At 60.4% G+C, this 24395-nt stretch overlaps 6 protein-coding genes across 6 annotated transcripts; 1 reads left to right on the top strand and 5 right to left on the bottom strand.

Moving 5' to 3' along the window:
- Positions 1 to 716: 716 nt before the first annotated feature.
- On the top strand, positions 717 to 3389 carry LBRM_31_0580 (putative calpain-like cysteine peptidase; the record flags this gene model as incomplete). The annotated part of the gene is made up of 1 exon (XM_001567008.1): positions 717 to 3389. One exon carries the CDS (start codon positions 717 to 719, stop codon positions 3387 to 3389), a length of 2673 nt encoding a protein of 890 aa, XP_001567058.1.
- Positions 3390 to 8516: 5127 nt separating this feature from the next.
- LBRM_31_0570 (phosphoglycan beta 1,3 galactosyltransferase) lies at positions 8517 to 10955 on the bottom strand (the record flags this gene model as incomplete). The annotated part of the gene is made up of 1 exon (XM_001567007.1): positions 8517 to 10955. The coding sequence occupies one exon, from the start codon at positions 10953 to 10955 to the stop codon at positions 8517 to 8519; it is 2439 nt and encodes an 812-aa protein (XP_001567057.1).
- A 3600-nt stretch (positions 10956 to 14555) lies between these two features.
- LBRM_31_0560 (adenosine deaminase-like protein) lies at positions 14556 to 16352 on the bottom strand (the record flags this gene model as incomplete). The annotated part of the gene is made up of 1 exon (XM_001567006.2): positions 14556 to 16352. One exon carries the CDS (start codon positions 16350 to 16352, stop codon positions 14556 to 14558), a length of 1797 nt encoding a protein of 598 aa, XP_001567056.2.
- Positions 16353 to 18055: 1703 nt separating this feature from the next.
- TDR1 (thiol-dependent reductase 1) lies at positions 18056 to 19408 on the bottom strand (the record flags this gene model as incomplete). The annotated part of the gene is made up of 1 exon (XM_001567005.1): positions 18056 to 19408. The coding sequence occupies one exon, from the start codon at positions 19406 to 19408 to the stop codon at positions 18056 to 18058; it is 1353 nt and encodes a 450-aa protein (XP_001567055.1).
- A 681-nt stretch (positions 19409 to 20089) lies between these two features.
- On the bottom strand, positions 20090 to 21106 carry LBRM_31_0540 (conserved hypothetical protein; the record flags this gene model as incomplete). Its single annotated transcript, XM_001567004.1, has 1 exon — positions 20090 to 21106. One exon carries the CDS (start codon positions 21104 to 21106, stop codon positions 20090 to 20092), a length of 1017 nt encoding a protein of 338 aa, XP_001567054.1.
- Positions 21107 to 22692: 1586 nt separating this feature from the next.
- On the bottom strand, positions 22693 to 23244 carry LBRM_31_0530 (RNA binding protein rggm; the record flags this gene model as incomplete). Its single annotated transcript, XM_001567003.1, has 1 exon — positions 22693 to 23244. One exon carries the CDS (start codon positions 23242 to 23244, stop codon positions 22693 to 22695), a length of 552 nt encoding a protein of 183 aa, XP_001567053.1.
- Between the last annotated feature and the right edge of the window lie 1151 nt (positions 23245 to 24395).

The raw sequence follows: 24395 nt of genomic DNA, 5'->3' as shown, positions 1-24395 counted from the left end.
GCTGTGCTTCACTCCTTTGCTGCTGGATTTTAGCTGCTGATGGGGTGGGTGGGTGGCATTTCGCTCTGTAGATTAGCGGCTCAACGACCTCGACCGGGGGGAGTGCACGATGACAGTTTATTTCGGGTTTCCCGCCAACGAAGGATGCCTTCTTCATCCTGCTTGACCGGTGTACTTGTGGTGTGCACTGATCACTGAAGGTGCGCCAGCGATGTGTTTGCCCCCTTCACTATTCCACATGTGTTCTCTCTGTCTCTCTTTAGAGTGCGTCTCCACAACCTTTTCGACCCCCTTCATCTTTCCATCCGGTGAGACGGAGTGCGTGAGGGACGGGTGGCACCGCACTCTCGTCTGTGCAGAAGCACAGCGTATGCGCGTAGCGACGCTCTTGTGCAGAGGGCGCACTCTACTCACGCCGGTATGGCCTCCGTGTAGGTGTCTGACACGCACTCTCTCTCTCTCCTTCCCTCTCTCTCGCTCCTCTCTGTCTTTCTCACGCTGGTGAAGGAACCGACGTGGCCATACTCAGAGAAAGAGGCAAATCTTCTTCGAGGTTGTGCCTTTGCTGGCTTAGAGAAGAGGGAAAAGACGCTGAATTCCGGGGCACGACGACTCCCTTCCTCCCGCTTTCTATTCTCACGCAGAGACATGCTGTAGGGGGGCGGTGGGCTTTAGTGTTGCCGTGTTTTCCTTCAATCACCTCCGCGCACTAGACGATGGTGGAGCCCCATCGCAAATTTCGGCTAGACGCCGAGTCTGTCGCGTCTCTTAGGGCTGTCGTCGCAGCGAACTCTAAGAAGCAGCAACGGCTGGAAGAGCGTCTGGCGCGCTGCCATGAGCAGGCGGCGCGCCGCTCAGTGCTGGAGCAGAGACTCGAGAGTCTCCACACACGAATTGGGGAGCTGCGCGAGATGGCCCGACCAGTGGCTTTACCACCGCTCTCAGAAGACGCGACGGCGTCATCAAATCCCATCTTGCCAGTTCCCTTCTCCATGTCTCTGGGGTGCACAGTCTTGTGCCCCACCTCGCCTGGTGCGTCGGGTGTGTTGCCGCAGGGCAACCCATCTGTAGCCACCAGTTCGTCGGTTCCGGACGATTTTGACGAGACCACTATCCGTCTCGACTCTCTGCCAGTGCCCGCTACGTGGGGGCGGACGGCGTCGCTCTTCCGCTACTGTGGCCCTTCTGTGAAAGGCATCGTGTCCGCCGTGATTGATGAAGGTGTGCTCTACCGCATCCTCACGGACGGGGGCGACTGGGCCTTCTACAACGACACTCGGTACTACACGGTGCAGGTGCGATACCGCATTGCAGCTGGCTCGACGGTGACGCCAGGAAACTCTGTGACGGTAACCGGAGCAGGGGCGGAGCAGGAGCTGGCGATGGAGCTGGGGCCTGAGGAGACCAAAGTGTTCCTAACAGGCCGCGTGATGGGATTTGACAGCCTCTGCAAAGCAGCGCTTCTGCCGAGGTGTGTAGCAACGGCTGAAGAGGATGAGGCGCTGTGCACAGAGCCGCAGCAGCACTGGAGCGTTCTCTCCACCTCGTACGCAGATGTCGCTGTACCCGTTCGCCATAGCGTGTCGACGGCGCACCTCGTCGCCGACTGTGTGGCAAAGCAGATTCGGTTTGTCGACCTGCATTTTTTCCCAAGCCACGCTTCCCTCTACCGCAGCGGCCAGGACAGCTTCTACGTGCCCCCGCTGCACTGGCGCCTGCCTATCAGCTACCTCCCCAACGATGACAGCGTCCGTCGTGAGGTGCGTCTCTTTCGCGGCGCCGTCCTTCATCCAGAGGGTCTGCGCACGGGGCGTCTGTTTCCCAATCACCTCTTTCTCTCTGCGGCAGCAGGGCTTGCGTGTCGCTGGCCGCAGGCGCTGCGCCGTCTTTTCATTCACCCGCAAGGGGCACGACAGGGTAAGCGTGACCGGGCGGTCGGTGCTCATCACGTCGAGCTGTGCACAGGGGGCTGGTGGTGTCCCTGGATCGTGGACGAGTTCTTTCCTGCGGCTGCACGGTGCCCCGAGTTCAGCCATTCTGCTGACGACCTGCGTGTATTGTGGCTGCTTCTGCTCGAGAAGGCCTGTGCAAAGGTGCTTGGCTCCTACGCGGCTATCCTGAATGCTCCCCTGGAATACTTTGTCAGTGCGTTCACCGGAGGGCCATGTAAGGTGTTGCACGAAATCTGGCCAGGACGCGAGGACTTGCGGGACTCTACCGCCAAGGCAACGCGCTTCTTTGCGCTCATGAAGCGACTGCTGCGGCAGCGCACGACGGAGGTGCCGAGCGTGGTGTGTTGGCTGCGACCCTATTTAAGCAGCGCTGCCCGCACCCAGAAAAAGGGCGATCCGCTGGAAGCGTTGTACGGGGATGTCGGACTTGACCCCAACGCCGCCACCGTAGTGCTAGGGCTCGAGACGCTCCGTGACGGGCAGTGCGTCGTACGTCTGCGTCAGACAGCTGAGAAGAGAAGGCCCGCCGAGTCATGGCTTGACCTTTGGCGCCGCGCCGGAAAGCTGTGGGTGAACGAGGTGAGCGATCTCGTGTTCGCCATGGGGGAGACGGCGGGGGACACGGTGTGGATGGCGCTGGAGGACTTACCGCAGTACTTCCAAGGCGGTTGTGTAGCACCATTGACGAGCGACTGGGGTGTGGCAAAGGTGCAGGGTCAGTTCACGCAGCGCCAGCCGTCTGTGGTGCTGCAGGTGACAGCGACAGCGCCGACGCGCCTCTTGGTGAGCGTTACACAGCGGCACCTCGATGAGACCGGACTGTCGACGCTGACATTGAAAGATGAAGACACCTTAATCGGTGCAGGTCAAACATTAGCGGGCCTCAGCTGCCTGCTGTACTCCAAGGGCAGTGGCGACAGCGCTCACTTTCTGGGGAGCAACGGCGACTCCCCTGACGCGTTCGACCTCGCTCAAGAGCCGCATTTTGTGTACGAGCGTGAGGTGGCTGCCGGGTACCTGCTGGACCCGTGTCAGGGCCCTTACTATGCAGTGCCGTTGGTGAGCTCCATCTCTTCCGATGTGGCCTACACCATAACGGCCCAACTGGTCGTGGCAGAATCACGGTCCACCGCAGCGCCGCTGGCAACGCCCGAGAGCAGCACAGCGACGGTGCGCTTCATGACGACGAAGCCAGGGACTACTCTCTTTCCGAGTCTTGTTCAGCCGATCCTTCGTGAGTCCTCGATGGAAGTGAGCGCGACATCCCGGAACTACCAAAGCAGCCCACCAAAGCAGCTGCGCATGTATTACAGCACGGGAGTCTCTGTCACACTCGTGCTCGGCGGAAGCGATGTACCACAGCAGCAACAGCCAGATACATCAACCCCTGGACCCATGTACACCTGTGAGAGGACAAGCACAGCTGAGGCTCACTAGCACAGCGAGTGCATTCACCTGTGATGGCGCTGCCGTCTGTATTGTGCCGCACGTTGGAATATGCGCTGCACTTTTGGAAGGAGGGGGGGGCATTGCCTGCGAACATGCCGGTCTCTTTCCGTCGTGTTGGGGTGTCGTGGATCTGTTCTTCTCGTCGGTGTTGTTGATCTTCTTCCTCTCCTCCCTCTTTTCCTCCTTCTCTTGTATTTTTTCTCCTTCTCTGCGCAGGCAGCGCAGCACTCGTGCGCCACCACGCATGTCATGCGGGGCCCGAGTTCGCTGGTTATATCGCCGCGCATTTATGTTTGGGTCTGTCTGCAGTGGCCTATGTTGCCTGGGCGTCACTTGCATGTGAAAAGACACGGATGTAGGAGTGGAGTTCAGAGACAGTCGCGTGCATCCGATTACACGCAGGTGAAGGCCGACGTGCCGAGGTGCGACGCTCTCTTGTCCCCTGGGGTCAGTATACAACCCTGCGGGCGCGCAAGAGGTCGGCCCTATTTCTGGATGAGAGGCGAAAGGCCCTTGAGGTTTCTCCTGCATCCTGCGTGTGGCACCCTCCAGCTGCAGGGCTGCGGGAGGCGTGAGTCTTCCAGCCCCGCTTTCTGCGCAGGGCGCATTGCCGCTGTCCGTTTTCACCGACGTGCATGAGCCCAGCAAAAAAAATGCAAGCAGCTCACTACTCCACCCTCTACCCTCCTCCCCTTCTCCACCAACTCCACACGGACACTCCAGACTGCAGAGACTAGAAGTGCCAGCCGCGACCTCTTCCCTCCTCCTCCTCCTCCTCCTCCCTCCGGACCGGGGGAGAAAGGGGCGAAGTGTCACCACCACCACACGCCAAATTCAACTTTGGCCGTGTGCGCCTTCGTTTACCGGGGGGAGGACGAAGTGGACAAGGAAGACACAGGCGTTCTTTACGGCCGATCTCGACATAGAGGTGCGCTGAGCCATTTTCTCTTTTTTTATTCTTTTCAGTGGACCCCCCTCCCCCCACAAACACTCACACAGACACCCCTCACTTCTCCTGCTCTCTCTTCAGAACGGTACTGTTGCATTGCGAGTATTACCATCGCCTGCCACCACCGCTGCTGCTCATCTCCCCCTCCCCATCTGCCTTGGGCTTGATGTGTGTATGTGCGTGCGTGTGTGTGTGTGTGTGTTGCTTTACGAGTTCTTTCCGCTGTGCCTCCACTTAGGGGATTTCTTGAAGTCACTTCTCTCTCTCTTTTTTTTCTCTCGCCTGTTTGTTTCTCCCATCATTGGGGTGTCTCGGATGATTACGGGCAAATTTGCATCACACGTGCTCACTCAGCAACGCAGTCACGCAACTCTGATCGTAGGTCGCATTTGTTTCGCTTTTTTTTTCTTTGCTCCTACTTGTGCTGAGCTGCGTGAGGGAGGAAACGAGATATTCATTTGGCTCTCACTTTGTGTATATTCAACAATTGATGTATGTGTGTGCGCGTGTCTTTCTCTCTCTCTCTGCGTGTGTGTGTGTGTGCTCATCGCTGGGTGGCCTTCTACTCGGGTGTACTCACACATCATACCTGAGCGTTTGCGTCTACGCTCTTCTCTTTGTCTCTTCTCCACCTCTCCGATTTCTCGGTGGTGTCGCCAACACCAGGCAGTGCAGTGGGGCGCCATCATTGTTGCCATTCGTCTCTCTTCTTTTTGTTTTCCGTTTCTTCTGCCCCCTCCCTCCCCCTCTGTCGGCTCTCCCCGTTGTGTTGGTGCTTCGATCCTCCTGTTCGTTGATAAGCCCGTCTTTTGCCCTCCCCCTTCTCGATCAGCTCGACCCTCCACCGTGTCATTGACGCTGGATTGTAGTTGCGTCTGTGCGCCTTTCTCATTTCCTCTTGCCCTGTCAGTAGAGCGTGCGTCGCCGTGTCGCTTCGCATCCCATCACCCCTCCCCCTCCTCTCTCTTGTAGCAGAGGGAGAGAGGGCATACACACGTAGAGTCGCCATGCCCAAGGTCCCGCTCGCTGTGGTGTCTACGTCATCGGACGACTCAGAGATGATGTGCAGCGACCCAGCCGGGTCCTTTAAAGATGCGAATTGGTCCGTCATGAAGATGGACAGCTTCGACTCACTGCCCTTCTCGGAGGTGTCGCATACCCCGTACGGGACGGACTCGAACTTTCTCGACTCGGTGTCCCACGGAGGCTCCGGCGGGTACCGCCCCAGTCCCGGTGCGCCTTTCGCCCTGGAGCGCCAGGAAACCCTTATGACGTCTTTCAAACCTGCCGTGCTGAGCCCTCGCCCTGGGATTTCGCGAGGATTCCGGCTCCATGGCAACGATCAGTCCACAAGTACCACCGAGGTGAGCACTGTCGTTGTGCCCACCCTTCCTGCTGTGCCGACGCACTTTACACCGAAGTGCAGCGATGCACTCGCCTTGCGCCCGAAGTTGTGTGGCCTGGGTGGGGCACTGGGGACTGCCTCTGCCGTGGCGGCGGCTCTTAGCCGAAAGAAAAAGCCGAAGCCGCCGCCTTACCGCACCCGGTCTCTGAAGATTGAGGCTGCCAAGTGGCTGGAGGATGACCACAGCACTGAGATGCTGGTGCTACGCGAGGTGTCCAAGCGACAACTGGGCAGCCCCATTGCAGACGATGAAGCGGACGATTCCTTGTCTTTGAGTTCGTCAGGTACTGTCGGACTGCTGACCCCGCCGGGACAGGACGTCACACCGTTCTCTAGCCTCGTGACAGGACTTCAGAGTGCCGTGACAGGCGCAAACTCCTTGCTCACTGCGGCTCCAAAGGCGAAGAAGGAAGTCACTAATGACTCCCCAACGAATCCCACAGAGGGAAGGACAGCGCCGACCGTAGCTGCCAGCACCACCAAAGATCCTACGCCCATAATGAAAGCACCGGCGACGATGAGCGCTCACACCACCCTTACCAAGGGTGGCGCGACAGCAGACTCTCCGCTGTGGCTTGCGTCGCGTATCAACATGGTGCCGCCGCGGCGCATTGCCCCCTTACACGGCAAGAAGGGGCCGGTGGCTGGTGTGCCGACCAACTCAGCGGCAGCCGCCACTGTGCAGCAGCAGCCTGAGACTCAGCTGTCCAAGTTTCCAGACACCACTCCACCGACGGGTACGCCACGGCTGATTCGGAGAGCGACCCTGCCGCCTGCAGAGAAGATAGCAACGGCGGCAAGCACTACCGATGTGGCGCCACCTTCATCCGTCGCAAACAGCCTGGCAGAGGTATCCTCGGCTTCCACGGAGGTAAACTCTCTTGGTGTGAGCCCTCCCCCCCATCATCCCGTCAACAGGGGAGAGGGGGGAGGGCACTGCAAGAGAGAGGGAGGGAGAAGCGTTAGATGAAGGAGAAAACAGCACAACGCTCAGGCACAGGCCGGACGGAGTAAAACCCTGACGAGAAGCCCAACTGGGGGAAAAATGGAGAAGAACGAGAAATAATGCGCGCGCAATCGAGAGCTCAACGAGTGACTCGACCACCCGCGCGGACTTACAAAGCCGGCAAAGAATAAAATCGTTTGAGTAGCGCGAGACACACGCCGAAAGTGCATAAAAATGAGAGAGATGAGGAAGGGAGAGAGGGGAGTCGCCCCTCATCATACAGCAAGACCAACACCGCCACACCTCATCTCGCCGGGGTCGTGGGGTGGTGAAACGGAGAGAGATGGAAAGGAGAAAATACGAGTGAGGCTGAGAGCATCATTTGAGTGACGTAGGGGAGCATCGACACTTCGGGTGGGGAGGGAGGGGAGGCTGGGAAGAGAGAGAGAGAGGAGGTTGTTAGCACTGAAGAACCCCCGCACACACGCTGGCAGGAAACAGAAATGGAGGAGGCGGTGGTAAAGGAGGGAAGGCAAGCGATTTGCTGCTGGTATCCCTTTCATGAAAGAGAGGAAGGAAATCGCTGAGCTGGTACAGGCGCACGGCACGGATCAAGTACCAGCAGCACAGCCAGACACAGCACATGGTGAGTGGCTCAAGGAAAAATGGTCGGCGCACGAGCTCACAGGCAGAGGGCAGACCAAAAAAGAGCCACGGAAGAGTAGAGAAGAGAGGTGGGGTGGGGCCTACACATCGCGGCGACTGCAGCGAGTGTGCGTGCGCACAGGAGGGGAACGCGCGGTTCACTGCAAGAGGGAACAGGAGAGGTGCGAGGCTGGCGGCGCCATGCCTTGAGGAGTGCGAAGCAAGAGAAGGGGGGGAAGACGGAGTCAGCGAAGAGGAAGGGCGACAAGCTGCAATGAAGAAGAATGACCAGAGAGAGCGAGATGGTCCGTGGTAGAGCGGGAGCCAGCGAGATACGGCGAGAGAGGGTGGCGGACGGACAGCGAGAGAGAACGCAAGCGAGCAGGGCACAGGAAGAGCGAGCAGCAGGGTGGGTGGAACTAGCGCGCACGGGGTTGCCAGCCTGCTCCACACGATAAACACCAGCAGCCAGCGAAGAAACCGAGAGATGAAGGCCGTACGCCAGGCGCTGCCCGGCCTCGAGGGAGAAGAGCTTCAGGAAAGTAGAAGCGCGCGCACAGAAGGGGGAGAGAGAACAAGCAAACAAGTGCTCGCACTTCTGAAACTCGCTGCACCTCATCCAGTCTGCGTGCTTCCCCACAGGCCTGTGTGCGCTCGCGGTGGCGTATGAATGGGGGCCAGCTGTATGAGTCGCCGCCCCACCACCACTCACTCCCTTCCTCGCCGACTGTCAGCGTGCTCCTCTCGCCTCGCTCCCATTATCTCACGCACGTCCGCCTCTCCACGCAGGCGGACGCAGTGGCAAAGAAGAGAAAACAGCGACCCCCCCTTCACGCGTAAGCGCGCGCCCCGGAGCCGAGGCGAAGTCAGCGCGCGTGAAGGGTGACCCCGTGGGGAGTGGAAAGAAGTGGCGTGCCATGTGCGTGTGGAAGGTGCACAGTGGCACCACACCACACACACGGCGAGGGAAAGGAGAGGAAGGAGGCGTCACCAACACGAGCCGTGCGTGCAACGGGTCTGAGCGGCCCGTGCGCGTTGGAAGTCACAGCGGCAAACCGAAAAGACCGGCCGCAAGGGATGCGGCGAGCGGCCGGCTAAGGCGAGCAGAGCGGCGCCTCAGCGGACCGAGCACATAAACCCCCGGCAAACGCGCATCGCCTCTAGTGGCACTCAGTTCTGCGGTAAAGAGTAGAGCCCATCATCGACAGCCGTGAACCAGTGTGCCCAGTACTTGTACTCGATGCGGTACACCGGCACCCCATCCGCCTCCGCCATGTCGTACGCAGGCGTCCGCTTCACATCGCGGACCCACTGCACAGCCGGCATGGCGTCCCAGCCCACCACCTCGGACCCCATGGTGCGCCGGTGCTCCGCCACCCACGCCGCCGCCTGCGCCACAGCGGCTCTCTCAGCGCGGCGTTTCCCGCCCGAGCTGGCCAACGTGGCATAGTGCTCCCTCTGGAAGAAGTGGTGAAGGTAGTAATCATCAGCGGGGGTGCAGCGGTGCGCCACGACCGTCGACCACGTCACGTCGTGGTAGTCGCCTCGGTGCACGTCATGGAAACGAGCTAAGCCCTCCTTGATGAACCAGACACGATTGTTCGGGCAGATGTCGCGTGCGCGTCGGAGCGCATTTCGGATGAGCAGCCCAAGCAGAACATCCTCGTGGAAAAACACAAGACCGTAGTAAACCCGCGACAATGAAGGGTCGAAGTCTGTCGCGGCCAGCAGCACTGCGACGTTAGGCTCCCCGTTCGGATGAGGCTCCAGCACGACTCGAGCGAGCAGACGGTGCAGCATAAAGGTCATGCCAGCGTTATACGTACGTTGTCGAAAGAGACGCATGCCGCCCCAGTACATGCACTCTGCCCTGCCCATGTCCAGCGCGCACGTGCTGCGGTTGGCGGCATCGGCAGGCGGAGGCGGTGGCCGGGGCTGCATGCTTCTCACCACGTACCGCACATCACTCAGGAACTGCGGCACCTTCATGTACGCGTCGTCGTCGCCCTTGATGATGAAAGGGACATCCCTGAAGGCGTGGTACGCGTACGCCAGCCACAGGATCAGCTTCTGGCTCATCCCAACCTCCACCGGCAGGCCCCAGTTGATTATCTCGCCGAGCTTCTTCTTGGTCGTTGGCCGCCGGTCCGTCATCATGTCGATCCACAGGACGTTGCGGTGCGTCAGCGCCTCCTGCCACAGCGCAGACGACGCGTGGCAGATGTACTCCGCCGGCGACGTGAACGCCGGCGTCACGGGGAGCGACAGGACATCGCTCAGGTACGACAGCGCAGACGTTGGAGCTCCCTCGCTGCTGCCAGATGTTCTGAGGACTCGATCACAGGGTGGGCTCGGAATACCCGTAGACTGCCAACCACGGCGAAGGACCACTCGGCGGGGCGCGAAGTCCTCAGCGGCGCAGTCACCAGTGGTGTTGCCTGTCGCAAGGACGCATGAGGCCGCATCATACTCTCTTAAGCTTGGCAGCAGCGCAGTCGTGTGGTGGAAAGGTGTGGAGGCGTTGTCCTGTGCGTATCCTTTCATGGTCGCTGAACGCGTCTGCTCATCGGAGGCCAGATCCACAGGCACCATCGGCTCCGCCGCGGCGAAGACGTAGAGCGCCAGCAGCGCGCCAGTAAAGTGGTTGTCGCGGCGCGCCACCTCCTGGTACGCGAGCCACGTCTTGCGCTGCGCCTCACGCAGGGCGGCGCGCGGGCGCTGATCCGTCGACGGGATGCCCATCACCGCCAGATACGGTGCGCGCGGCGGCGCAGACCCCCCAGCCGCGCCACCCACCGCCGGAAAGCCGCTGCCGTGCACGTGCCGCAGCCACTCCCACTGCGGCAGCTCCGCGCGCACATCCACGTCGTCCGTCACGCTCGCCATCGCCAGCAGCATCGGCCCGACACGGCCCAGCGGGGCAGCCGACGTCGCGAACACGGCGTGGCGCGCCTGCAGCACTACGCCTTCGACAGCGCTGGCGTAAGTCTGCTGGTCCGTGCAGTCCGCGCAGTCCTCCTCCACGACGTGCAGAGTCCACGACGGGAGCATGTGCGGCGAGAGCAGCAGCGGCTCCTTGCACTCAGCCAACGGAGTGCCTCTGCTAGAACACCGCGCAAGCCATTCCTCCACCAGTATCACCTTGCTCAGGCGGTCCGCGGCGCCTTCGTGCTGCACCAGCACAGACCACGGCTTGGAGAGCGGTCCCAGAAGGCGCGCCAGCTGTTCCTCCGACAGGGGGTGACGGCGCCTGCACCACATGAGCAGCCACCACATCACCACCACAAGAGTGACACACAGAGCAATGTCCATGAGCAGGTGCATAGGCCGCTCGCGCATGCCCAGGAGCCGCCCCCAAAGCCGCGCCGCGCCGAGCCTAACGCGCCCAACAAGGCGCCAAAGTTGCGGAGGAGGACGCGACCCGCCGGCATCCCCGCGCTTGAGCTTCGGTGATCGCGGTGCTGTGCAGTTGGGAGTCGCGGAGTATCTAAAGAAGCCGGTGCATCGCCGCGGCAAGCTGGTCACGCAGGACAGAAGGGGCCCGGAGAACGGCATCGCAGACGTTGGTGATCCGCCGGGGGTGCCCATCTCGCTGCTCATCCACGACATCTTTGGCGTTTAGGGGAGGCAAACCCGCGGGGGTAGGGGCGCGCAGGGCTGCCTCGCTGTATAGGAGGCGCGAGCTCCGACGCGGCCGGGGATATAGGCGGCCTAGGCGAGCCCGCGTCGCCGGTAAGCCGAGCGCGGGGCAGGGATGCAAGTAAACAGAAAAACGAAAGAGAAGCGAGAGAGAGGGGGTGCCCACAGTGATGCGGCGCTCTCCCCAGTACGCCACCGCGATGTTCACATGAGAGTCCGCAGGAAGGTGAGCGCCAGCGTGCGTACTCCGCCTGAACAGAGCGCAGTAGCGGACTGCAAGTAAAGGGAGAAGAAACGCAGGGAAGGGGGAAATGCGCAAGCACACTCGCTTTCCTTCGTCGGCCTGCAAGAGAGGGGGAGGGGAGAGAGCGAGAGAGAGAGACTTCGAGGCCGTGAGCGACTCTGCATTGTCGGCTCGATCGCTCCGCCTCCTGGGCGGTGTGTGCGTGCGTGACGCTCACACCGAGGCCAGGCCAGCAGGAGTAGAGAGCAGCTGCTATGCATGAGCAGCGATACGCACACACCCTGTGGTGGGGCTAGCGAAGGGGGGAGAGTGCGGTGCCACCCTGCCCCTCCCGCGCACTGTCTCACGCCCCCCGTGTCGCCCAGCTGCGCCCCTTCGCGCCGGGCTCACGGGACCACAGCCCGGCCGGTCTGTAGAGACTTCGCCAGATTTCATGAGGCAGGCCCGTGGGCCACGCACGATAGGCGATCCATGAAGCAACATGCAAACTGCACTGACTGAGTGGGCAGCTCTGGCGGGAAGCAGAAGTGCTATCCGAGTGAATGGGGACCGCAGCCCCCGCAGACACAAACGAAAAGGCCCCCAATGCAGCAGCGCACCACTCGGTGCGCGGCTGCATCCGTGCCGTCCCCAACGCGTGCCCGTAGCGGCGGCTTGCTCGGCCGCCCGGTTCACGCACGCGGCACCCCATCGGCCCAACGGCGCGTCGGTGTAGTGCTCACACGCCGCGCCGGTCGACGCCATCGGCGTGATGTGCCCCGCGGTGTGTACTGGGCGGGGTCCACGCAGGCCATTCGCCCAGCTCGCCCGGGGCACTCGCGGGCAGCAGTGCGCCACGCTGCGAATGACTGCCACCCATTGGAGAGCAGCCGCGCTGCCCCTTGGAGAAACCGCCAGCATCGCTGGGTCGGAATCGGCAGGACTCGGGGCGCCGGATGTGCTCATCGGACACCTTCGCCCTCGCCAGCGCCAGGGCTGCATCGTCCGCGGTCAGTACCTCCACGCGTGTTGGACGTCCGTCCTTTCCCCAGTCTTGCAAGGCCACGGGGCACGATCGGTGGCCGGGGCGATCGCGGTTGGGCCTCGCGAACGCAAGGCTCGGCCACCCGGGAAAGGCCCATGCACAGCCCCTTTTCCAGCGTCAGCCCATCGGGGCTCGACGGGTATGGGGGGCCCCTCTGCAGCGTGTGGCCCACAGAGTCGCATGCAGGAGCATTCATGTCTGGCATAGCTCCGCCAGCGCGTGGGAGAGTGGCTGGGGTGCTGTGGGGTCAAACGGGACGTGGCATGATGGACTGGGGTGCACCCGACCCCTCCAGCAGGGGGCTCGTGCCCTCCTGCCTACCGGCGGGGGACGGAGAGAAGGGGGGCATGGAGAGAAGTGCGAGAGAGCCGTTCGCATTCATGCTGTCCTCCGGTCTCCATGCGGGGGTGAGAAGGAGGGGGGAACAATGCAAGGCGGACGCTCTGCCAGGTCCATCGAGAGGTGGACCCACCCACACGGCCGCTACGATCCGCACCTGCGCACACGCAGCACACGCAGGCAGCACCAGCGAAAGGGGAGGGAAACGTGTGCTGCTCGCAATGAGCCAGCGCAGAGGTGATGTGGGGGGGGGGGGGGGGAGGCTGAGAGAAATGCGGAATGCCAGCAAGGGAGGCTACGGGGGAGGGGGGGGGGCGTGTGCATGTGCCGGTGGCGCGTAGAGGCCGCGGCCATGCGTAGCGGAGAGAGGCGCAAAGAGAGGAAAAGTTGCCCAGAGGGAAAGGGGGCGCCAGATGAGGTGGCGGGGGTGCACGGAGGATGCCCTTCGCCTCCTTCGCAGCGCACTGGATTGTCCGCCTCTGCAGGCGACTGTTAAGACGCGAAGAGAGAGAGAGCGAGCGGAGAGGACTCTCCGCAGCCGTGGGCAGCAAGAGGAAGGGGCACGGCGGCAGAGAAGCAAAACGGCGGTTGTGGCTGTGTCAGCCGCCACGCCTTTCGCGCCTGGGGAGATGCGTTCAACTGTACAACGCGCCAACTGCAGCGCACACACCAAGCAGAGAGAGGGAGGTCGAGCCGTCTGCCGTCGAACCGGGCCATGCGTCTAGCCGACTCTCCCGGTCCGTTCACGTCCCTCCTCTTCACGTGCGTGCCGCTCGGTCGGCGCCAGAGGAACCTGGGTGGGCTGCACGCCGGATGGGCTCGAGGAGGAAGCCGGCCAGCTGCAGGTCAGGGCCTTCTCAGGCCTAGCACCCCGTCTGCATGCCATCCTTCGCCTTGAGCCCCTTCAAGCCGCGGCATCCCGCGACATCGGGTGGTGACTCTTCACGTCGGAGTCGGGAGGACTCCGAGGGTGCCATTCGGCGTGCTCTCGTCATGCGTCCGGCATCGGTGCCTCGTCAGCCCGCCCGGTCGGATGTAGGAGATGCCGCGCGCTTCACACACATCCAGCGTGGGACTGAGCGGTGGGGACTTCCCTGCGCCTCGTTCCACCACCCACCTCGCTCCTCCGAACTCCAGAGGACGCGCTCGGATGCGATATGTCATGCCAGTGGCGGCTGGCAGCGCCTGCGCAGAGCGCTCGCATGGGTGGATCCCCTGCGGCCCCTTTTCAGACAACGTTGTTGTCCGCGTGGTCCACTGCCGTCTCCCGTTTCCGTCCATGCCACGAGGGGCGTGTCGGTAGGCCTTGCCCGCATGTGCCGCGGCAGGTGGTGCGGAGGCATGAGTCGGTGGCAGCAGGAGCACTCCGCCCCTCTCCGGAAGCTTTACGTCCTTAACAGGAGTGGGTGTGTCGAGCAGAGAGAGTGTGTGCAGAAGCGTGTGACTGCGCACAGGGAGCACATCGCCTGACGCTCTAAAGAAGCAGAAGGGGGTAGCACTGTACACACGACGGAGGAAACACACGCTGCGCGAGTGAGATGTGCGCAATCGAACCCCTTTGTGCACGGCTATTGCATGAAGTTGAGCCCGCATCGAGCGTCGAATGGCTTACCGATGTCGCGCAGCAGGTCGGGAACAACGCATGAACCCCTGTACCGAGAGCAGTAGGGGGGAGGAAGGGGGTACATAACGCACAAGGCAGCGGCCATAGGAGGAGAAGCGACCAGGAAGAGGAACGAGACACATATCACTCCTAAACGCTCTTCATGACCTGCACAAGTTAACTCTTTTGTGCTTGCCTTGAAAGGGCTGCAAAGTGGCGCCGGTCAGGCGTAGAGGTACCGCTGCTCTCTGACGATGTCGTTTGTTTGATCCCCGTTAAATCCACCATCGCTTCTCACGAGTTGCAGCATGCGCCAAACACCTCTCACATACATGCGACGCGTCCACACACAGGTGCCGGTCATGGCGTACCTTTGCAGCTCTCAGCGGCTTCGAGTAGATGATCAAAATTGATCTGTGATGATGCCCAGAGAAGTCGTATGGAGTCCCCGTCAGTGCCCGAGCGCTGCAGGTGGTACCGATGTACCCGCTGGCTCATGGAAAGATCGGTGTCATCCGTGATCGTGGGAGAGCTACGTTCGTAAATCGAAGCCGGTGCATACGATGCCGAAGCCACATTCGTCGCCATGGAGGGGCAGACCAGCGCATTTTCTTTGCCGAGCCCCAGTAGCAGCTGTACACGATGGTTCATCCATGGACGGGAGAGGGGACACTGCTGCCATGGTATCTCCGACAATGTGCTGCAGCGTCGCACTAGCGCACGCCCTGTCATTCCCTGGGGGAGCCCAGCCTTCGTGTTAAGGACGAGAGAGCAGCTATGGTCGCCTGCAGTAAGGGGATACGGCCAGCTGCACGTAACACTGCCGAAAGCCGACGCCTCCGCCTCCTCGTCACGACTACGCTTTCGGTCACCCACCAAAGAACTGACGCACAGCCATCGACTACGCGAGTAGCCGCTGTCATTGGAGACACCGACATCGTGCGACTTCGCGGCTGTCATCGGACGTGTAGCGGCAAACTCGGCGCCGCTAAAGAAGGAAAACTTTGGTGCCTGCGGCAACGCCACCTCTCTCTCTCCGTGAGACCACCACCTGCGATTTCGCCACTGAAACGTGGCCGCCGCATTGTTCACCGCTGTCTGCAAGCCCCCCAAGTCCGAAAACGAGGTATGCAGAACGTGTATCGAAGCCAGTCGCATCGGTACAGGGAAAAGAGAAGCTCGGCGACGACCCTGCACACCCAGCACACACCACCGCCACACTTTATCGGTGCACGACATCGAGAGGTTTGCAAGTCCTTTGCCGGGCTTCACGCGCGCAGCATGCAAGAGCTGCGTGGCCCCGTTGAGCGATGAGTAGTGAGTAGCCAGAACGTGGCGACCAACATGCGTGACAGTGGAAGAGGCACGCTCCCCCTCCTTTGCTAAAGCTTCCACCTGCACGGTGGAGTCGACCCAGCAGCCACAGGCGGCCTGCAGTAGCAGGTGCCCGCTACGGCCTGAGCTTCCCGCCACGGCAGCCAGAGAGCCGCACATCCACCTAGTGCAGACGAGGTGCACTGCGACCGTCTCTCGCAGCTCCCACTTCGGGCAGCTCGAAACACCGGCCACGGTAGCTACATTGCCGTCCCCGCCACATCGGCGTAGAAAAAGGTCAGCGTACGCGCCGCCCGTGCAGCGTGCGCTCGCGTCGGCCATCTCAAGCAGAAACGCGACAAACCCACGACGCGCCATCACCTCGGCATGGCCGTCACGCAGTTCGAAAAGTCGCCTCACTTTCTCGCCGTCATCAGACGCGGGCGCATCTTGAGCCGCAAGGCACCGGGAGCCTGATCCAAGCGAGACACACACGTAGCGCCGCATGGACACGTCCGCGCTGCTCTCTACGGCCTCTTCTTTTCCGGCGCACGGGCATTCAATGAATGGGATGCTGAGTACAAACGCAGCCACAATAATAGCGCCTTCTTTTCCCTGTGCGCTTACCTCTTGCTCCGACGTATCCGCTACGACACAGGACGGGCCCGGCCGCAGTGCGCCGTTCGCCAAAGCTCGCTGCCACAGCTGGCGCCACACTGGTTGGGGCTGCGCCTCCACCGCACGGTGAACGGCGCCATGAGGGGTATCGCTCCACAAACGAGGGGCAATCCTCATAAACCGTCCTGCTCTTTCCGTCGACGTGCTGGCGCCGTTGCCCTCCATAAGGACAGGTAGGTGCAAAGCTCTCTGGAGCACAGAGACTGAAGGGAAATGAAGAGTTACGAAGAACGAAGCGCTGCCAATATCAGCAGCCGCAACCCACACCGCTTGGGGGGTGACACTCCACGCATCGAGTCCCTTGCAGCGCTGCAGGTCAACAGCCTTCAGTGGTCCCCACCCTAATCACAGCGTTCACGTCAGTGGCAGTGAAGAACACGAGACGATGGTGAGTACTACAGTTGGTGCCCGGGGGGCTTCGCATAAACTTGCCCCATCGATTTCTGCCTGTAGTGCAGTACTTGTGGCCGCCCAGCACTCGCCAGGAGAACGCAAATGATGGAAAAGGGATAAGCGAGCAGAAAACACCACAGGACCGAATGGAAGAGAGGGGGGAGGAAGGCAGGGGACTCGTGAGGCGGATGCAAAGCGCACATATGAGCCATTGTGCTAAGCGTACGGCGTGATGCCCCAAATAGAGCGACTGACTTCATGTTGGTTGTGCACCGCACTCCCGTGCCCTCTCTGAGGTGGAGAGCGGCGCAGGGACATCCGTAACTCCTCTGACAGTCACGTCCCAGACCGCTCTCGGTGCCACGGCTGCAGACAAGTGAACAAGCGCACTCGTGCACACGCCTTCATAGGTGAACGCGAGAGTAGCAGATGGCGCGCTCGACTCCCCCTCCCCCCCCCACCCCACGAGCCTTTCCCACTGGGGGTGAGGAGGTAGTCCTCTGCGCACGTGCTGGTTGAAGCGGCGCACGAAATTGCACGTATTCGAAAATACGCCACCCAGTTACATCGGTCTACTTCACTCGGGTGAGTACAGCTGAGTGCCTCTCTCATAACGGAGCACGTGCGGCGAGCGTCACACAGTTCGCCGTAAGTACTGAAACATGAAGTACGTCATCTTCTACGGAGAGGGGAGAGGGGTGAATCCAATCCTTTACAGAACTGCGGGGGCAAGTTTGCTTAGGAGAATGCGCAGACGGTAATACGAATAAATGGGTCAAGGAAAAAATAGATAGCAAATAAAAGAGACGCACGCGAAGTACGAACAGCTGACAGCGTGCAATACGAGCGGAGACGCGCGTCACACAGCGTCCGGCGGCTCGGTAGCAAACGCAGCATCATTCGACTCGACCAAACGTAGCGCTGCGCCGCACGATACCTCGGACGCAAACACACGTCACGGCACGAGTACCCGTCCGCCACACACTCGAGAATACGTCAAGTACAAACGGAAAAAAAAAAGCCACGCTCGACGACACACGTTGCCACAGTCATTGAAGTCTTCGAGAAGCAAAAAAAGCACCGGAGAAAAGCAGAACCGGACATGAGCCCCACGAGTCCGCATTTGGAGGCATAACAACAAACAGCACCGCTCCCCATAAACAAAGTAAGTCGCTACGAGACACAGAAAGGCACGCAGAACGATAAGCCCCTGTGCTACTCTCCCTCGCATGTCACCATCCTCATTTCCTCCAAACTCACTCACGTCGGTTACGCATACGCTTCACTTGTAGGAAGACTCACTACGAAGACTATGCAATCAGAGCCGACAGCCACCTCGCAGCTGAGATCCGCGTTGGTCGAACAAAACGCCACCAAAGATATAATCACGAGACCGCAAGAGACACGTGATGAAATGCACAGGTCGACTACAAGTAGCACTGCTCTGCCGTTACGTCGATCTACTCGACGAGGCTTTACTCATCCCGTGCCTTCTGCTGCAGCTGAAGGATGCGCTTCTTGTACTCCTCCAGCGTACAAAACACCGCCTTCGCCTCCGGTGTCACCATGCCAGCCTCTGCTAGCTCATTCAGCAGCGGAAACTTTGCAAAGAAGTCGTACCCATTCGTCAGCTCCGGCGTAAGTGACTTCACACGGACCAGGAATGGCAGAATGGCCACATCACCAGCATTCATCGTCTTGCCACCAAAGAAGGGGCCCTCACCAAACGGATGCTTTGCAAGCTGCTGCTCGAGTTCGACAGCGGCCCACTCAAACTCAGCCTTCGCATCCTCGCTGCCACCAAAGAACCACGAGAGCAGTCCTGTGACAAAATATCCAGCGTTGTCCAGGAAGAAGCCCACCTCATACTCCTTTTCCGCGTCTCCACGCGGCACCAGCACAGTATCCCCCGTCGCTAGGCGGTCGATGTAATAGAGAATCAGCTGCGACTCGTGCACAGCCTCGCCGCTCGGCGTAAAGAGCGCAGGCACCGTCCCGAGGGAGTTGAAATGTTGGTACCATTCCGGCTGTGGATGCAGCGGCACCTCCACCGCGTGCACCGTGAACTTGCGCAGCTCACAGGCGAGGCGTACACGGTCCGCAAAAGGGCATAAATGGTTGCTGTACAGCACATACCCGCCATTCGCGCCCATCATCGGCGCGCTCTCTGGCACCAGGTGGCGGTAGTTCTCCACGCACTGCTCCGCCGTCGGCAACGTCTCAAGCACAGACGCGCGTTGCACAGCAGCAGCCCACAATGCCTTCATCCGTGGCGCCTTGCAGAACACATCGTACCCTGCGTAGTACATCAACACAAACTTCAGTCGCACCAGAAATGGCACAAGCGCAACGTCCGCCATCGTGAACTCGCCATCACAGTAGTACGGCCCCGTCGTCTGGTTCGCTGCGAGCAGCTCATCCATGTAAGCCGCACTATCGCTCAGGGCACTGCGCTTCTCTGCACTCAGCGGGTCACCAAGCAGCTCGTGCGCAGCGCCAATGAAGTCGCCGACCTGGGTAAGGAAGTACTCGATCCGGTGTCGCTGTATTGCGGATGCACCCATCAGCGCTCCAGCAGGCGCACAACTGTTGTCCAGGTACTGAGCAATCAGCATTGACTCAAACACAAACCGCCTCTCCGGGCAGCCGACCTCCAGCGTTGGCACCGTCTCGCGCGGGTTGATCTCTTTGTACCATTGCGGCATCTCCTCGCGCAGCCCCACAACAACGCGATCGTACGAAACCTTCTTCTCACGTGCGACGATCTCCACACGGTGGCAGAACGGGCACGTCGCCGCAACGTACAGCTTCAGCGCGCGTGAGGTCATCCTCGACGCAAGGCACACAGTGATAGCGGTTTGAGTCGATAGTGCGAGATGAGTGGAAAATAGCAGCAGGCGCACTGCAGAGAGGCGAGACCAGGCGTGGGTGCAAAAGAGGAGGAGAGGGAGTTATGGGGTGGGAGGGGGTGATGGAGGTGGCCTCGTCGCTGCGGTGCTCGGCCAGCAGGCAGCAAACGCACACAAACACACATATGGGCAGCGCCAAGCAACAGAGGAAACCATGCGAGATGAGGAGGCAGGAGAGATGTGGGGTGGGCAAACGACTGAGGAAGCAGGAGTGGATGAGAACAAGGGAGATACGCACACGGGTGGCTTCATCTTGCCCCGCACAGCAGGTGAAGACGTACCGCGCACGAAAGGCATGGCGCAGATGGGGGAGGGGGACACGAGCCTTCACCTAGAGAGATGATGAGCCCATTGCACCGCAAATCCATGAAGAGGGAAGCGCAACAGGTGCGCTACCTGCGCCCCTTATGCCCCGGATACGACCTCTGCGGGCACTTGCATGTTTGTGTAGGGAGTACAATGTGTGCTAAACGAAGCATATCTGCGATGATAAGGGCCAGAGGTGTAAGGCATGCGGTATTTGGCAGTACGGCCGGGTATCTGCTGGAAAACCTAGATCGTCAATTTCTGCTGACCTCCGATCGGCACCAGCCTCGACTGTCAAGTGGTGCGGTCCTCGTCAGCGAGGCGTCGAATGAGAGTCTCGGCGAGGTAGCGCGTATGGTTTTGGCTGAGGCGCGCATCCAGATAGTCGTCGTTGTAGTACGCGTTAAGGACGGCAGAGTCCCGGGTGGAAAGCATGGAGTGCTGCATCATGCGCCAAAGACGCAAGTTAGCTGTGCTGTCTGTCAATGACTCTGGCCTAGCAGTGACAGAGGAGACATACTTGGACGCCTTCACGGGATTCGCGCACCAAAGAGCTGCCACAAAACTGCACAGAGGCACTAGAAAACGCTGCTCATGCAGAACTTCATGCTGCATAAGGGGAGCGCCGGTGCCGTGCTCGGATCCGATACCAATGCGTAGACAAGAAGGTCCACTGTCTGAAGGCATAAAGAGCCTTAGCGCGTCTGTCAAGGTGGCAATACCGGGCATAGAAAGGTTAGATACCGGAGGGCTTGTGTTCCATGTCTCTGCGGCATCTGTGCACAAGCGCACCACACCGAACGGCAGTGTCTCACACGCAGATACGAGAAGAACATCCTTGGAGCCCAGGTGTCGATGGGACTGGGCCACTCGAGCAACCGCCTCACCCCACATTACCTCAGGCACATGCGGCTCGAGAAGTGCGCAGCGTGCAGGATGACGGGCATCCCCGAGCAGCAATCGGTCGCACCACATGCCCATGTAGTCTACCACTCGACTCGAGTCCCACGTTTGTGGGCTGCGGAGCGTCTCGGTGCGGCCACGTCGGCTATGTCGTACCTGCATCGTGTGCGCCTCGTAGAAGACGCGGGCACGTCCTTGCCGATCGCGTGCATGTGCGCGGGTAGTATCCGGGTTGTGTACATCACTCGGAGAAGGATGACATTGCAGCAGCAGGTGCTTTGAAACGCGCGTGGCGACAGCGCCGCGGCTCTCACGCGCGTCGAGGCCTTCGCCGAACCCCAAGCACACAATCAGCTTCTCCACACGGGGTTTGGTCAGGGAAAGCTGAATGCGCTGAGCAGCCTTCATGCTCGAGGCGCGCAACGAGGCGCAATCAGCATGGGCCACCCTCAGCTTCTTTTCTGCTACTTTTCTCTCCGATCTCACCGTTCCTGATGCGCCGCCTTCCTCACACGCACTGAAAGTGAGGCGAGGGTGGCGGTGTGCAAGGCTACCGGGAGTGGGAAGAGGGAGTGAGGGAAAACAGATGCCCCTGCAGCACCGCGTTTGGTTTTTGGATTGTTCTCGCTTTGGTTTTAGGCCTCTTTTTCTAGTTCCGAGTCAGTCATGGGCAATGTAGGTGCGCCGAGCAGATGTCCCTTTCAAACTCCTTCGAAACCACTGGCAGAGACGCAGTTGTGTAGACGACAAGTAGAAGCGGGAAGAGTGGGAGAGCAGAGCCCGGTCTGGTAACCTGCAAAGGTGAAGAGAGGTGTAACACCTCGCAGGGGGGGGGGGCGGGGAAGAGGGGCGAAGGTGGTCCACAGACGCCGAAGGGAAAAGGCGGGGCAGTCAGTAGAGCGCACTCAGACAAAGGGGAAGGGAATGGGAGAGCTGACATCGAGCGCACCATGACGGCAACGTACAGGGAATGCGGCACAGCAGAGGGAGTGAAATGGGCATTTGGAGGGGAACCCATAAGGCAAAGAGAGCGAAGGGGTGGAAGGAGAAGAATGATGACAGTCTGCGGCAGCGGGCTCTTGCCAGCAGGGAAGCGAGGGGGAGACACGGAAAATAAATGAGCGATGCGCGAAGCAAAGTCGATATGTTTGACCCGCAATGCACACGTGCTGCTCCGGACACGCTCCAGTAGAGGTCGAAAGCCAGCGGTAAAGGCCCAGCCAGCTAGTCGCACATTCGAACGTCAGTGTTGCGAGACCTCTAAGAGAGACACAGACACCAGTAAGCATGAGTTTTATCGCCAACGCCTTTGGCGCCCTACCAACTTCAGTTGGTCTCCCCAGTGCCCGGCTCAGTTACACGTTCTACAGTGTCCCTTCCTGGTGGCGTCCGCATAGCGTACACCCTGCATGGCTCACGCAGGCCTCGTCAATCTGGAGAACAACCGATATGCAGGGCAAAGGAGGGACGTGGTGGGCGCTACAACACTGCAAAGAAGAATAAAAATCACCGAACTCATGTCATCGACTCTGTGCCACACCCACTGGAGGCGAGGGGGATTGTCTGACGACAACGCCATCGCATAACATGTTAGCACCCAAGCATGTCCATAGGCACGACAAGTTGAAGACTCGAAAAACACAACCGCTAATTTGGCTGGCTTGACACGGCGAACACAACATAAAAGCACAAGGCGACAGGCTGCTCAAGCAGCAGTGTTTACTCGGCACTCTTCAAAGCGTAGCACGCTTCTTCATGTGCGCTAATAGAGGCATACTTGTCGGTTGCGGCAGGGTGAGAGGAGCTTGCGACCTTGCAGAGACCCAATCGCGCGTGTGCGCGGCCTAACTGCCTCCCAGCTCCTTTGTGGCACTGCCGCCTTTCACCACTACACGAGAGCAGCACGGAGGTTTTAGAGGAAGAAGAAAAACCAAAGGGGAGGAAGTTGGCAAGAGAGGAGGAATACCACGACTGCCGAGCGCCAACAACGGCGATCACTGCACTGCTGAGTCGCTGGAGACGTCTCCCTGAGCCATCGCCCTCTCACGGCGCACCTTTTCGGCCTCTTCCTTGCGCGCACGAAGCTGGGCATCGCGGGCATCGCGGATCTTGCGTCGTGTGTTGATGAGTACGGTATCCTCGCGGTCTTCGCGGAGGTACAATGTGGCTCCCTCCAACTCAGAGCCCTGCAGTTCCGTGATGCACCGGGCGGCATCCTCGGGGACTGCAAACTCCACCATTCCGCGACCGCCAGAGAAGAGTCGGCAAAATGTGATGTCGCCGGCCTGGCGAAGATGATCCTTCAGAGTGTGCCAGGTGGTTTCGTCCGACAAACCAGACACCTGCACGCGCTGCCCGACTAGTTTCTTCACCCCATCTACCTCCACCTCCACCGCCGTCAGTGTCAGCGGGTCAACACGGCGCACCGGTGGTTGGAAGCTGGGTGGCGCTGCGTTCCATGCATCTTCGTCCGCAGCGGCTGGCTGCCCCCATACGCCACCGCCACTGCCGCTGCCACCGCGACCGCGACGGAAGCTGCCACGCATACCTCGCTGCCGGCCCCCGGTCGGGGCGTCTCGCCAGCCACCGTCACCGCCCCAGCCTGCCTGCCCACCGCCTCGACTGCCGCCATCCCCACCCCACCCACCACCCGAGTTGCCGACATCACCCCAGCCACCGCCGTCGCCACCCCAGCCATCGGACCTGTCCTTGGAACCCCAGCCGCTCTTTCCACGCGACTCACGACCGCGACCGCGGAAGCCGCGACTTCCGTGGTCACCCTTGCTGCCCCACTGCGAAGAAGACGCTGAGTCGCCAGCGCTTCCCCAGCCACCACCTGAGGAGGTTGAGTCGCCAGCGCTTCCCCAGCCACCACCTGAGGAGGTTGAGTCGCCAGCGCTTCCCCAGCCACCACCTGAGGAGGTTGAGTCGCCAGCGCTGCCCCAGCCACCGCTTGCCTGAGTGTCGGCCCCTCCCCAGCCGCCACCACCACTTGTGCTACCCCAACCTTGCAGGCACACAGCACTCGCGCGCGTCAGCAACGGTGCAAAGCTGCGGCGCAGCATTATTTCCCTATTTTGTCCTGTTCTCCGTGAAATACAACAGCGAGTCGTACGCGTAGGGTGGCACTTTTGTTGACTGCGCTGAGCGGACTCCTCGCTTGACCACGACCTTCGGAAAAAGGTACACGCGCGCCAGACGCAAACGAGTCAACTTGGTGAGGCAAATGCTCTTCGCAATGTGTGCGTGACAGCTTCAGGGCGACAACGGTGCTTAGCGCGCGCCACCCCCCTCCCAAAGAAAAAGACACCACAGAAAGGCAGCGATATCTGCTGCTGTGTTATCCCGCCCGTCTGCTGCTCAGTGGTTTGACGAGATGATCTTTTCCGTTTGGTTCTTTCGCTTCCTATCGCGCTCACTCTGTGCAGACGTAAGAGCTGCCAAGGCTCGTGAAGGCGGGAAAAGGGAGGGCGATAAGAGATGAGACACACACACACACTGTCACGTGATGTCACAGACACACACACACGAGAGAGAATAGTCGAGGACAAAGAATACAGGAGACTGAAAGAAGAAGTCCATGTTGAGGCTCAGCAGAGGAGCTGTGCCCACGACCCAATAACCCCCTGCCAGTGACCGCAGCAGCCGAGCCCTTTACACTGGTCGAGAAATGAAGGGAAGAGAACGGGAAGCGGGG

Source organism: Leishmania braziliensis, chromosome 31 (assembly GCF_000002845.2).
Source record: "Leishmania braziliensis MHOM/BR/75/M2904 complete genome, chromosome 31".
NCBI lineage: Eukaryota > Euglenozoa > Kinetoplastea > Trypanosomatida > Trypanosomatidae > Leishmania > Leishmania braziliensis.
The sequence above is the reverse complement of the archived record's forward strand: the minus strand, read 5'-3'. Positions and strand labels throughout refer to the sequence as shown.